The following is a 14,200-nucleotide window of genomic DNA, read 5'->3' as shown; positions in this document are numbered from 1 at the left end:
AAAGTTAGTTGTGTAGTTGGAGAGAGGTAGGGGGGGTAAAAATGTGCAGGGCGCACACAGGTCAAATTATTCACAATGTAATTTACCCTTTTTCACAACCTGATAGAATATTTATGCACTTCTCCAATTTATTTGTATGCAAAGTAGGTTCTTAAAGTTCCTTTAGCTAGAGGCAACTTCAGTTTCAGCTGTATTTCCCTGTCAATAGATCTGTTGGACGCGCAGGAACGAACCGGTTTGAAATGCTGCATGGTTTGTGTAGTCTGTTTTCTCTAAAACCACAAAACATGAACCGATGAGGAGGTAGGTACTTATTTGCTGGTCTCAAGACACTAAGTTCCAAACTTTACAAAATCTGATTTCTAACGATCGAAGGTGCCCACCATCAGGGCCAAGCCATCTTTTTGCAGCTACCATCGGGCAGGGGTTACAGAGGCCTGAAGTCCCAAACCACCAGGTTCAAGAACACCTGCTTCCCTATTTGAACCAAATGACAAAACCCTAATGACAACTGCTTAGCAACACAATGACCTCTTTGCTCTAAATTTTATGTTGTTTATCTGCTCCATTTGTGTTTTCTTGTAAAAATTGTGTATAATTTATGTGCAATTTGTTTTTCTTGTGAATGCTGTTTATATGATGGTACGTATCTGTGATGTAGTTGCAAGCAACTTTTTCATTGCGCCTGTACGCATGACAAGAACTTGAATTTGACTTATTTGCATTATTTTACAAAATGCTTGTAGAAATTAGTGTTTTTCTCTATCTGAAGGTCAATCATTGAGTCAACTTCAACTTCTATAATTTACCCAGGAAAATGGCAGAGGATGAGGCAAAGAAATCTAGCTTACAACAGTCAGTAGCAGTGCGATCACTCAGAGTCTGATGTGCTCTGAAGGAGTGGTCTAATGTTGGGTCCTCAGGTGGCTGTATAGGGCAATCTGGGATCCACATATTCTGGTGCAGTGTGGGCAAGAGTAAGTGGTGGCTGTGGTTAGTAGTTGGGTCTTTTGTAATACCGTCAGAGTTGGTGTTGCTTTATCACGGTGGAGATGTTGTTCCTGTTGGCCTCCTCCAGTATGCTGGTGTTACTGTGTCTGTCCTTCCAGATGATCCTCAAAATCTTTCACAAGGATATTTGGTGATATTGGTCCAGGGCTTTCAGGTGCCTACTATCTACGGTCCATGATTCAGCTCTGCACAGTAATGTAGAGAGGACGACTGCTCAATAGAACAAAAGTTTTGTTCAGTCTTCTTAGACAATCTCTAGCAGGACACAGACACATAACAACTCAATGCAAATTGCTTTGGAAGAAAGTGTATCTCCATCACCATGAAAACTTTGGCCAAGAACCAAAAAAACGCATAGCTCATCTTGTCACTGAGTCTACAAAAAAGGCATTACCTTCTAAATACAAAACAAGATGTTTCAACCGTCATCTCCCAAACCAGCCCAGTCAATTAAATTTTATGTTCAGGCCTTTTCTCCCCCCCTTTGGCTTCTCATAAATGGTCAGATAAACACCCACAAACGTACCTTAAAATGCTTTCAAGTGATGTGAGTTTACAGTAAGAAGTTTGCAATGCCAACTATCCTTCTGCCTTTAAGAAAGTAAATTCTGAAACTCAGCACAAACACATTACTTGCCAATTGCCTTTGAGCGCACAATCCCCGATTGTAACTCTGGGGTTAGGTTAACAGGAATGCAGCGAGAAACCTCAAACTAGTTAAAAAATGCAAATAGTAATGGATGATTTTGAACTTGCAAGTATTATTAATATTCATACATTTTTGAAAACTTTAACAATAATAGAAAATAAATCTGAACGGAATAGGAAAATCCAATAACAAATAATCCAGTTTCTAAATGCACACCATATGGTGATCCACATTTTCATGCAATTGCTGAATCAGGAACGTGACTAACTGTGAAACACACTGGACAGAAAATCCCCTCATCCTGATTAAAGTTTTATCAAGTGAATGATACCAAAGTCCTCCTGCTCCCATGCACTTATGATGGGGAATCTCTCTCCCAATAACTGCACACCCCCGTCACCTCATTGCCTCCATCAAGAATCACAACAGTCTGCAGCTTCCTGTTTCTCTTCAGGAAATATGGCAAACCTGTTCCATGTGTCCAACTTCTCCCATGACTACAAGACTCCCATGATATTCTGCTGGCTCAGAATTAAAGTTAGCCAAACATAGTACCACATAAAAATACCTTCAATACATTTATCAGGACTAAGCTACATTTCCAGCATCTGTATCCAAGATTTAGTCAGGGCATGAAAGCTGAAACTGGGTAAGGTAAAGGAAGTGACAAGGGATCACATAATCAAAATATACATATCCAAGGTACAAATATTATTTTTAAATGTTGTTTTTTCCATAAAAGGAAACAACTTATTTCTGATAATCCTACAGATACCTTAGGTCAACGTTCATATATATTTGTGTCGTAAATGCAACTTTTTATTTGTTAATTTATTGGGGGCAATATTACTGTGTGTGAGTTATATGTTGTGCACCTTGGTCAAGAGAAATGTTGTTTTGCTTGGTGACATACATGTGTACTGCTGAATGACAATAAACTGAACTTGAACTTGATACATTCAGTGGCCACTTTATCAAATACACCTTCATACCTGCATGCTAATGCAAATATCTAATCAGTCAATCATGTGGCAGCAACTCAAATGCATTAAAGCACGCAGACATGGTCAAGAAATTCAGGTGTGTTTCAGACCAAACATCAGAAGGGGGAAGACATGTCATCTTAGTGACCTTGACCGTAGAATGATTGCCGATACCAGATGGGATGGTTTTTGCTAATCTCCTGGGAGTTTCAAACACAAAAGTCTGCAGAAAATGGTGAGAAAAACTAAAAAAAAATCCAGTGAGCAGCAGTTCAGTGGGTGAAAATGCCTTGCTACTGAGAGAGGTCAGGGAGAATGGCCTGGCTGGTTCAAGGTGACTAACTCAAATAATACCATGTTACAACAGTGGTGTGCAGAGACACACAGCACATTGAATCTTGATGTGGATGGGTTACAGCAGAAGACCATGAATTATTCCTGATAATCCTACAGATATATTAATGAAGAGTTATTTGTGCACTGGAAGATTTGGAGTACCGTAACACAGAAAATGCTAAGTAATAGGCAACATCTAAGAATGGATGCACAGGGTGCTAAACAGAAAGTTAATTACTATTGATGTTTATTCACTGATCAAGACACCTCAAATGAACATGAGCTCAGATATAGCTTCAAGAATTTAAAATCCATTGTAACTACAAGAAACTTCAAGAGACCTCTGTTTGAAGATTTGCAGGAACATTGGCACTGAAATGTAATGATGGGCAGTATTAAAGATATGGAAATTTTATTCGATTCACATAGAATTTCTATAAATCTTGATCAATCAAATAGCTGGCAAATGTGCAGAGCATGAAAAGGTCAATGTGTAATAAAAATGAGATGCAATCCTCCGACAGAAGCGCCCTCTTTAATCTAAATGTATAGTTAGATGTATAATGTAATTAGATTTCTAATCATTGGTAGGAGATTAGACATCTTTTTAGTGTTTATGCATTATCCAAAAACGAGAACTTCCGTCCATTTCCAGTCAGCCTGCATATGGAACAAATCTAATTCCACAAGAATGTATAGATTATATAAACAAAAGAGACTCTGCTTAGTACGTAGTTTCTTTCGATATTACAAAGTGCACAGAAGCCAAGTTTCTAGGGGAAGATTCTAATTTAAGCTTTTATTGACAGCTGTTGATTCTGACAAAAAGTTACATCAGATTTTACAACCACAATCAAGGAAGCTCGGACAGCCACAAGATGCCAGGTCCCAGCTAATGGGCTCACGTCACAAATCACATGCCACACCAGTTGGATTCCACAGGCTTCTGGGATTCAGATTTATTTATCACAAGTACTTGAAGCATAGAAACATAGAAAATCTGCAGCACATTACAGGCCCTTCGGCCCAAAGTGTTGTGCCGACCATGTAGTCTACTCGAGAGCCTGCCCAGAATTTCCCTACCGCAGAGCCCTCTATTTTTTGAAGCTCCATGTACCTATCTAAGCATCTCTTAAACTACCCTATTGTATCCACCTCTACCACCACCGCTGGCAGTGCATTCCACACACCCACCTCTCTCTCTCTGTGAAAAACTTACCCCTGACATCCTCCTTGTACCTACTACCAAGCACCGTAAAACTACGCTTCTTCATGTTAGCCATTTCAGCCCTGGGGAAAAGCTTCTGGCTATCCACACGATCAATGCCTCTCATCATCTTATACACCTCTGTCAGGTCACTTCTCATCCTCTGTCACTCCAAGGAGAAAAGGCCAAGTTCACTCAACCTATTCTCATAAGGCATGCTCTCCAATAATTGCAACATCCTTGTAAATCTCCTCTGGACTCTCTCTATAGCATTCACATCCTTCCTGTAGTGTGGTGACCAGAACTGAACACAGTACTTCTAGTGGGGTCTAACTAAGGTCTTACATAGCTGTAACATTACCCTTGTCATTGGGTGTGAAGGCTTGCATGCCTCGATGACCTGGAGAGCTACATTGACTATAGTTGGGGCTTTAAGCTTTGGCTCTTGGTAGGGTCACCCAGGCCAAATAGGTCAAAGGGTAGAGGCCAGACCAAGAATAGTCCACCGGTCCCCCAGGCTCAGTTCAAGGCTAACAACCCTGACTGGTAAAACAAAGTTGTTACAGCAATGAAGAATGCTTCTACACCTGAGTGTGATGGCGTTGCTGATTCTCCACCTGGAACTTGCATGACTGACAGTAGCGAAAACTGAGCTACCGACACGATGAAGGAAGCCCTGAACACCACCAGAGATAGAGGACCTTCATTGCTGCCCTAAACGCCAGTCGCCAGTGGTGTAACAGGCAGTGGAGGGAAGGAGGGATCAAATATACTGTTTATGTTATTGGTATATTATTGTCACATGCACCAAGACACAGCGATAAGCTTGTCTTGCATATTGTTCATTCAGATCATATCAATACACAGTGAATTCAACTAGAATAGGGATAAACAATAACAATGCAGAATAAAATGTAAATGGTACTGAAAAAGTCCAGTGCAGGTAAAGAATAAAGCACAAGATCATAACGAGATAGACTGAGAGGTCAAGAGTCAAGAGGTGCTATTCAAGGGTCTGATAACAGTGGGATAGAAGCTGTGTGTGAGCCAGGCGACATGAGCTGTTGGGCTTTTGTACCCAACAGCAATGCAACTAGTCAATATACTATACACCGCACATCTGTCAAACTTTGACAAACTTCTATAGACGTGTGGCGGAGAGTATTTTGACTGCTTGTATCATGGTCTAGTATGGGAATACCAAAGCCCTTGAATGGAAAATTCTACAAAAAGTAGTGGATACAACCCAGTCCATAATGGGTAAATCCCTCCCCACCACTGAGCACATCTACTGGAGCACTGTCGCAGGAAAGCAGCATCCTACATCAGGGACCTCCACCACCCAGGACATGCTCACTTCTCACTGCCACCATCAGGAAAAAGGTACAGGAGCTCGGAACACCATCAGGTTCACGAACAGCTATTACCCCCCGCCCCCCCCAGCCATCAGAGGTGTCCCATCACTGAGATGCTCCCACAACCTACGGACTCACTTGCCAAGGGCTCTTCATCCCATGTCCTCGATACCCCATGCTTGTTTGTTCCTATTGTTATAACTGTCTTTTGTATTTGCACAGTTTGTAGTCTCCTGCACATTGGTTGTTTGTCCGTCCTGTTGGGTGCTGTCTTTCAATGATTATATTGCGTTCTCTTGGATTTATTGTGCATGTCCGCAAACGAATGAATCTCAGGGTTGTATACGGTGACGTATGTACTTTGCTAATAACTTTACTTCAAACTTTGAACTTTTTCCTGGATAGGAGAGGGGACAAGAGAGAAGTCTGGGGTAGGTGAGCTCTTTGATTATGCTAGCTGTTTCACTGAGGCAATGAGATGTGTAGGCCGTGTCCATAGAAGGGAGGCCAGTTCCCATAATGAGCTGTGCTGTGTCCACAACTCTGCGCTTCTTGTGGTTGCTTTACCAAGCCAAATGCATCCAGCCAGAAATGCTTTCTGTGGTGCATCGATACAAACTGGTGGCACACAGTGCATGTAAAAATAATAAAACCAATACCACGCTGACTCTTAATTTGTGTACCATTTCTCAGATAAACAGGTGCACTGCTGGGGCAGTTCAGTTTTACCCTGGTCCTACCTGGTCACATTCCAGATTGACTCCCAGACAGCCAGTCCCTGAATAACAAAGTATTAAACCTAATATTTTCACTCCTGCTCACCATGTGTAAACAGCAACCGGTTCATCTGTATTGAGACTAATTCCTGAACTGGGGTATGGATAACCAAAATTAAGGTCCTCATTTGGATTATCATGTGTCTATTTATAGTATGATCCATGAGAATTCTTCACCATTGCCATGAAAAACAAGTTACAAATTTTAGATGCTTGAACAATCCAAGGTAAAACTCCTGTGCCAACGTGACAGTTTTGCATAAATGGATTTGCTTCTGAAGGCATACGAATTTACATCTACGTCTCTCTCTGTTCCTTTAAACGGAGTTGCTTAACAAGGTCAAGAGAAACAGTAAGCTGAAGTGCAAGCATCCAAACTAATATTTAAGAATGCAGCTTAATTAAATTCAAATCCCTATCCAGGACTGAACCAATTTGCATTGATTGCACAGTCCTAATGAACTTTAAATTGCAATTATGTCACTGTCATAAATGAGTGATCTGAATTGCTTTGTCAAGCGCACAACCTGCCTGAATTAAAACCAAAATAGTTTGGGAGAATCCACAGTACATGATCACAATTATTCAGCCAGTAACCAGTTATAACAGCATTGCAAATGTTGAATCCCCAGAACACTGTGTAAAAAGTACAAGTATTGCAAGGTTCTAATGTGAAATCCCTGCTTGGTCAGCTCTCCCTCAAATGAGTTTTGTTATTTTGATCTCCTCTGATGATGGCAAAGATGATTTGTTATAACTCCAAAGCCTCTGTCAACTCTTTTGGAATCTTGAACGACTGGATCTCTGGTATTTGATGCACCACAACAAAATCATGATTCTGGCCTTATTCAAAATCCACCACCAGTAACTTCATGGTGGCAGTAAAATAAAGAAGTGAATCAGGACACATGCCAGGCAACAAGGGCAAAGGGACAAAAGTATAGACGTCTAGGGTGGCAGCTAAAGGTTTGCCAGAGTTAATAGTAATAGTAATGTTTAAATAATATTTAGACAGGTGCATAAATAGAAGAATTCAGCCAAGCCCAGTTGTGAAAGGAGGAGGGTTGGCATCCCATCCCATAAAATGCTGGAGAGGAAGGATCTTCACCTGGAAGATGGATGGTGAAAACCTAAGCCACAGGGCTGACCAATCTTCAGCCCAGGACAGAGCACTCTGGAGAGCTACTGTTGGCAGCCTATGCCCCAGTAGGGGTGAAGGAGTTAAGGAGAAGAAATAGAAGAGGCTTTGAGGGAATTGGGCAAACAACAGGAAAATGGGGCTCGTTTGGGTGGGTGCTTTGGTCAGTACAGGTGAGCTGAAAGACCAGTTTCCGTGCTGAATTGCTCTATGATACATTTAAAACGAGTTCTTAACTTAAGAAGATAGCTCAAAGCTTATGAGCAAGAACGGAGAAGGCAAGCTACCAATGGGCAAGGAATCCTTCTCAGCTTTACGTTTATATAGCCAGGCCATGGGAGAGGGTGGGAGGAAAGGGATTTGAACTCGGATGGGAATTCTAAACTGACAGCCACTTGGGGATCAGTAGCCATTATTGATCAGTGAGCAAAAAGGGTATAGATGAGTAAGATGTCACTGCAGGTTTGGAAAATGTAATGGTCTTGAATGAATTTATGGAGGTTTCAGGATGGAGGCCTAACCTAGTCACTGATGTTGCAAGTAGATGATGAGTAATATTTTACACTAGAGGGATGAGTAATATTTTTTTTAAAAACACAGATGTGGCAGCAAGATCAACACCCTTCAATTATTTTTCCCCTTTCTTTCTCCAAAGATATCAGAACCACCATGACAAAGACTATCGGAAAAAGCTTAGAGCAGAGATTTGGTCCATGACCTTCACAATCATGATCACTTTGAGAATGCTTCATGATACACCTGTCCACCGAGGCATCAAGAACATGAAGTAACCTCTGAGGGTGAGAGTGCAGGAGAGAGACATTGGGGGATTTGAAATCCATTCTCATTATATGAGAGTTATGCACAACCAGGAGATTCCATTGTGTGAAGTGGTCCAAAGTGAAGAATAAACAGCTACAATCTCTCCAGTGGATTAAGAGAAAATTAGCAACTTATTACAAAACAAAAAACTTCCACAAATCACATCTAAAATTTAATCTTTTTCAAAAAACAGTTTTCTGCAGGAGGAAACTAAAAGTAAGATACCCCAAATCTAAAATAAATTATCACAAGGCACTATGACCTCAAAACACTTACAGATAGTTGGACATTTTTCTCAGTCGAGGAAATTGTAATATTTTTCTGTAAAGAATTAGAAAGACTGATAAAACTCAATCAACCTCTCCAAAAGAAGCTTATATGACTTATCCATTTTCTAAACTCCTAAACACGTAAACAAGAATACAAATATGTATATATATTTAGCTGGTTTTATAACCCTGTTAGACTCAGGTTAAGTGCAGGTCTGGCATAACAAGTAGCACCCCTACTCATACAGAAGCAGACCATGCTAAGTGCTGAGTGCTAAAGTGGCAATTTATCGTGCCCACAGGACCAACATCAGGGAGTAATGTTGAGTTCCCATCACTCTGATTCTTGTACATTATTCATACATTACGGTGGTTAATGTGTCATAGCATCACAGAGCTATATCGCATGAAACCAGGCCCGCCAGCCCATCTCGAGTGTGCTAGGCTGAGCTGGTCCTTTTTGGCCACATTTACCCCATATCCCTCCAAATTTTTCTGTCGATGTAACTAGCCAAATGCCTTTTCAATATTAGAATTATTCCAGCCTCAGCCACTTCTTCTGGCAACTTGTTCCATATACCCATCACCTACAGTGCGAAAAAGCCCTTTCTAAATCTTTTCTTTCTCGCTTTAACTTATGCTCTCTTGCTTTAGACCCCTCGGTGCTGGGAAGAAACTTTGCCTGGTCACCTTTTCTACCCCCTCACGATTTTATACACCTCTTTCTTCACCCCTCAGACTCCTTCACTCCAAAGGGAATAAAAAGCCCCAATTTTCCAGCCTAAAAGGTGAAGAGAATTGGAGAAGCAACTAATATACCTGCTGAACAAATGCACTCACTCTAACACAACTGGTGCAGGTCAGGAATAAACAACCCTTCTCCAAAACGTTAACTTTACACCTGTGCATACTAACACAAGATGGCTGTTCCCTGTTGTGTTGTGATCTGGTCTTTCACTTAAGCAATGTTTTCTAAGGGCAGGGCAGCGGTTTTCCCAGTCCCACTGGCAAGCCTGTTTTTCTCTGCATCCTTGCGTCAAGGATACCCGACTTTGAAAGCATATCACCAGTTTAACACTGTTTCTCCTTTACCTGCGCACTTGGCTAAACTGCCAAAAGGTCCATACGTTCACTTTGATGAGAGTTGGGGGCTCCGCACAATTACTAAAATTAGCCTCCGCTCCACGTCATACAGTGACAGGGCACTACAGTACAGAAACAGGACCTTCGGCCCACCCGGTCAGTGCCGAAATATTATTCTGCCTGCATTCTCAGTGTCTTAGAAAAATAAACAATATAATCAAAGAGCCCACCCACCCCGGGCAATCTCCACCCCAGCAGAAAATACAAAACCCTGAAAACACGTGGAATTATTTTATTAGTTCCATCGACCTGCATCCCGAATTATAGTCCTCGAAACCCCTCTCATCCACGTACTTGTCCAAACTTAATTTAAAGGTTGAAATCCAACCTACCTCCACCACTTCCGCTGTCACCTCGACCCACACACTCACCACCCTCTGAGTGAAGAGGTTTCCCTTAAACATTTCACCTTTCACCGTTAACCCGTGACCTCACACAACCTCAGTATAAAAAGCCTGCTTGCATTTACACTATCTCTACCCCCATGCTTAACACACGCGTTCAAGTTTAATTGTCGTTCAACCATACATGAATACCCATGCATACAACCAGACGAAACAGCGTTACTCCGGGGCCAAGGTACAAAAGGTTATATTGGAAAGGTAACCAATATAACCAAAGACTCCCATGCACTCCGGACGATCTCTTCCTCCCCGCCCAGTGGAAGATAACAGAAGCCTGAAAGCACCTCCCACCAGGCTTAAGAACATCTTCCATTGTAACAAGGACATTGCAGGACAGGATGGGTTCTCGGCCTCGCAATGCCCCCGGCTGTGTATGCCTGCTCTTTCTCCGTAACTTTTAACACTATATTCTGCTTTGCTAATGCTTTTTATCCCCCTTTTATTATTTCGATATACTAATATAGTGAAAAGATCTCCATACTGGCACGCAAAACAAAAGCTTTTCACTGCACCCCGGTACATATGACAATTAATAACCCAATTCTGCAACAGTCACTTTTTCAACGGCTACGTTTCAGTGCCTGATTCACAACGCTCGGACTTATTTTCTGGCAGAGCTGCTCGGCTACGATGTTATCGTTGCTGGCTTTTTAAAAAAAAAGTAATTACTCATTATGGGAACAGGCGTATAGTACATGACGTGTAATGTTGATTGCAAATCCAGCTGCAAAGGGTTAAATCGCTCCCAATAACTTTACAATGCACAATCTGAAAAGGAGGACGAAAAATCAATGCTAACATCCATTAGCTGTGCACTTGAAAGTCAAGTGTTCAGCCTGTGTAGAACCTTTATGATATACAGCCCACAGCTACCACATTCCAAATCCGCGCCGTCAGTCAGAGGAGATGGGAGTGCGGGAGGTCACATACGGACGATTTCAAACTGCCCGCAGGATGGTGATCGTTTGCAACGGCTTTATGTCACGAGAGTCCGCGTTTACGATTTTTGAAAAGCGCTGCATTTCGTATCCTCTCATTTCCTACTAGCGCCCAATCAACTGTTAAGTACTTAGTTTGGTGGGATCCCATCCAATGCGATGACAAATACACACACACACACTCCACCACACAACTCATAAGACTTGGAACAGAGAGTCCTGCTTCCCGATCTCCGCTTCTCCAAAAGTTACCGAAAGTGACACCACACACACACACACACACACACACACACACACACACACACACTCACACACTCGCTCAAGCACGTGAGCGTAAAAACTTTCCAGGAAAGATCCCAACGTTACTCTTTGATATAAACGGCGCGTCGTTTAAAGTATCAGATTTCGACTAGAGAGGGGAAAAAAAACATCCGGCGCGTTTACACTTCTTCGAAAATTGTCAACAGCTTGGAGCTCAAATCTTACAAAACACACCAAGTTTGTTTATAATAAAAGTGAGCAAGCATAATGTGTCTTAAATAAACTAAAACCAGCTCGAACTGCTCACAACAACCGGATGAGTTTGTTAGACTTGACTACGTGATTAATGAATGATGCACATCTTCATCGTTTGAGAAAGACAGGACACAAAGAGTTAAACGCGATCGGGTCACTCCGCCGCTGCCAGTTTGATCCTTAAACAATTCAGCGAAGAAGCTTGTCTGCCGCCGGCTGCTGGTTTCTATTAATTCCTGTTTCGGAAGTCTATGTACAAAGCCACCGAAGGGAGAACGTGCTCTCTGGCTCCGAAAGATGAACCCGCCTGCAGCCTATCTACAACCGTGCAATTCCAAAGCACCGCGGTGACAGGGAAAATCTCAAAATCTACAGGTATTCATGAGCTGACACTGCTCGCAACCGTCGGTCTGAAACGCAGATTTGATGACATTTGTTTTCAACGGAAGAAAGGGGTTTGCCCCCTCCCTTCCCACCGCCGCCCAATGTGTTACAGGTACCGCTGATCAAGTATTACAGCGAGACAACGCGAGTCGCTGGTTTGATTTGAAAAATCAGAATTGTACTCGTCATTTGTTGAGGTTACATACAAACATCAAATCCAATACAATGCCACATCGACCTCAGAGTACACAGTGACACTAATTATCTTCCCACTTTCAGCTCTTTTCATCACGTAAGGTTAAGTACGGGACTATGCCGTCTCTCCCACCATCACAGTCAAATTATACCGTCTGCCACCAATGTACTAGTTGGGATATATTCATAAACCGAGTATCTCTTTGTTGTGCATTACACAACACACACTTGATTAACACGCCTCTTAATTCCGATTATTTTTTTATATTGCGATCTCAAGTTTGCCGGATAAATTAGTGCTTGTTAATCGTTACACCCAATAGAAAACAAGACAATTTGACGCGACGAGTTGTATTTTACAAAATGCCAATTTTGACTTCTCCCTATTTCAAAAACCAAGAGAAATACAGCCCCAACAGCAGCAAATCAGTGGAAAGAAATCCTGCAAAACCGTTAGCCGAGGAATAGGGCAAAGCCCAGCCCTGATATTATTATTTTTTTTCACCTCCTTCGCCTTCAATGAAGTGTCACGGCTTCAGCTGAAAGGCAACACGGTATCATTAATATATCGTGCAGCAACAAGGGGGGGGGAGAGAATCAAAGTGAAGGTGTGAGCATTGAATACAAGAGATAAGACTGGCAGATTTAGACAGAGAGCGCGGTGGCAGCAAATAAGAGAAGCCCCCATGAAGGGGGAAAAAGGTTGGGGGAAAATATCGGCTTTTACCTTCGGATAATTCCAAATCCAGCTCGGCCAGCTTCGCCCTCACCTCGAGAGGAAGAACCAGACTATCAATACTGCGATCCGCCATTCTCTCTCTTTGTGTCCGAGTGTCGAAACCACACTTCAGCACTTTACAGCGAGGTAAAGGAGATGCATGATATTATGCACAAGGGGAGGGGTGCTAGTGTTGGTAAAGGAAGGGGGGGGAATCTCCACCACTTCACACCACCGCCATGTCTGCTCCGACTCTGTCTTGTATGTGTCTGTCTGTGTATGTGTGTGTGTGTGTGTGTGAGGGAGAGGGAGTGAAAGCACGCGCCCGCGCGTTCCCGGGATAGCGCCACACGCGACTGGACGCCGGGCGCGCTCACGCAGAGCGAGTCTGCCACCAGAGGGGGCGAGTGAGTGCGGAGGGCGAAGGACGCACAGACTCGGGCATGAGGGAGTAGCGTCAGTGACAAGGTACTGTGCTGTGACTGAGTGGGAGTAAGATACAATGTTCCGGACGGAGACAATGATACTGTCTGGGGGAGGTGATGCAATGCATCCGTCTGAATGGGAGAATGATACAACGTAGCTGTAAGGAAAGATAATATATCTGAGAAAGATACTGTGTCGATGCATGAGAGTATGGTTCATTACTGGAAACGCTTGTGTCTATAAGGGAAACACCGTATAATGAAACTGTATGTACGTTTGTGAGGGCCGAATCTATCAATGCACCTGAGAAAGAAGTAACCATTGTACAAACTGGTAATTTATTTACTATTTTCACTTGCACCGAGATAAAGGGAACAGTTTTGTTTGCGTGCCAACCAAACGGATCATCCCATACACAGACATAGATGGAGAAATTAAAGATGGGAGCGACACAAAACACTTCAGTCCAGATGAATCGTCGGCTGTGCATTTCCCTCCATAGATGTTGCCTGACCCGCTGAGTTTCTCCAGCATTTTGTATGTTGATTAAGGAGTGTACTATGTGAGAGCAGACATTGTGCTTAGTGGGGCAAAAAACAACGATGCATTTCTTTTCAGACAATGGGCCCTGAAATTGAAAGAAGACAAAGGTTTTAAAAGTTGGCTTGGATTTGTTTTCATTGCTTCAACAGAAGCAGTAACCTTATATTAATCTGCCGCTAAAGTTATTTATCCAAATTAAGTTAATACTGGTCGAGGCTCGAGGCAGCACGGTAGCATTGTGGTCAGCCTAACGCTATTCCAGCGCCAATAACCAGTATTCAACTCCCACTATAGTCTGTACAGAGTTTGTATTTTCTTTCTAACTTTCAAATCCTGATATGGTCTTATCTCTCTTTCCCTTATCATTTTCCACCTTGTGGCACTTTC

At 42.5% G+C, this 14,200-nt stretch overlaps 1 protein-coding gene across 3 annotated transcripts in view; it reads right to left on the bottom strand.

Moving 5' to 3' along the window:
• Positions 1-13,130, bottom strand: part of LOC134344498 (disco-interacting protein 2 homolog C) — a 664,610-nt gene extending 651,480 nt beyond the window's left edge. For all 3 annotated transcript variants that reach the window (XM_063044395.1, XM_063044396.1, XM_063044397.1), the window contains exon 1: positions 12,854-13,130. In XM_063044395.1, coding sequence (XP_062900465.1) covers positions 12,854-12,938 — 85 coding nt within the window. In that variant the 5' untranslated portion in view covers positions 12,939-13,130. The remainder of the gene's footprint in view (positions 1-12,853) is intronic.
• Positions 13,131-14,200: the final 1,070 nt, after the last annotated feature.

The sequence above is a fragment of the Mobula hypostoma genome, chromosome 3, assembly GCF_963921235.1.
Source record: "Mobula hypostoma chromosome 3, sMobHyp1.1, whole genome shotgun sequence".
Lineage (NCBI taxonomy): Eukaryota > Metazoa > Chordata > Chondrichthyes > Myliobatiformes > Myliobatidae > Mobula > Mobula hypostoma.
Note: the sequence above shows the minus strand (reverse complement) of the source record. Positions and strands in the feature narration are given on the sequence as shown.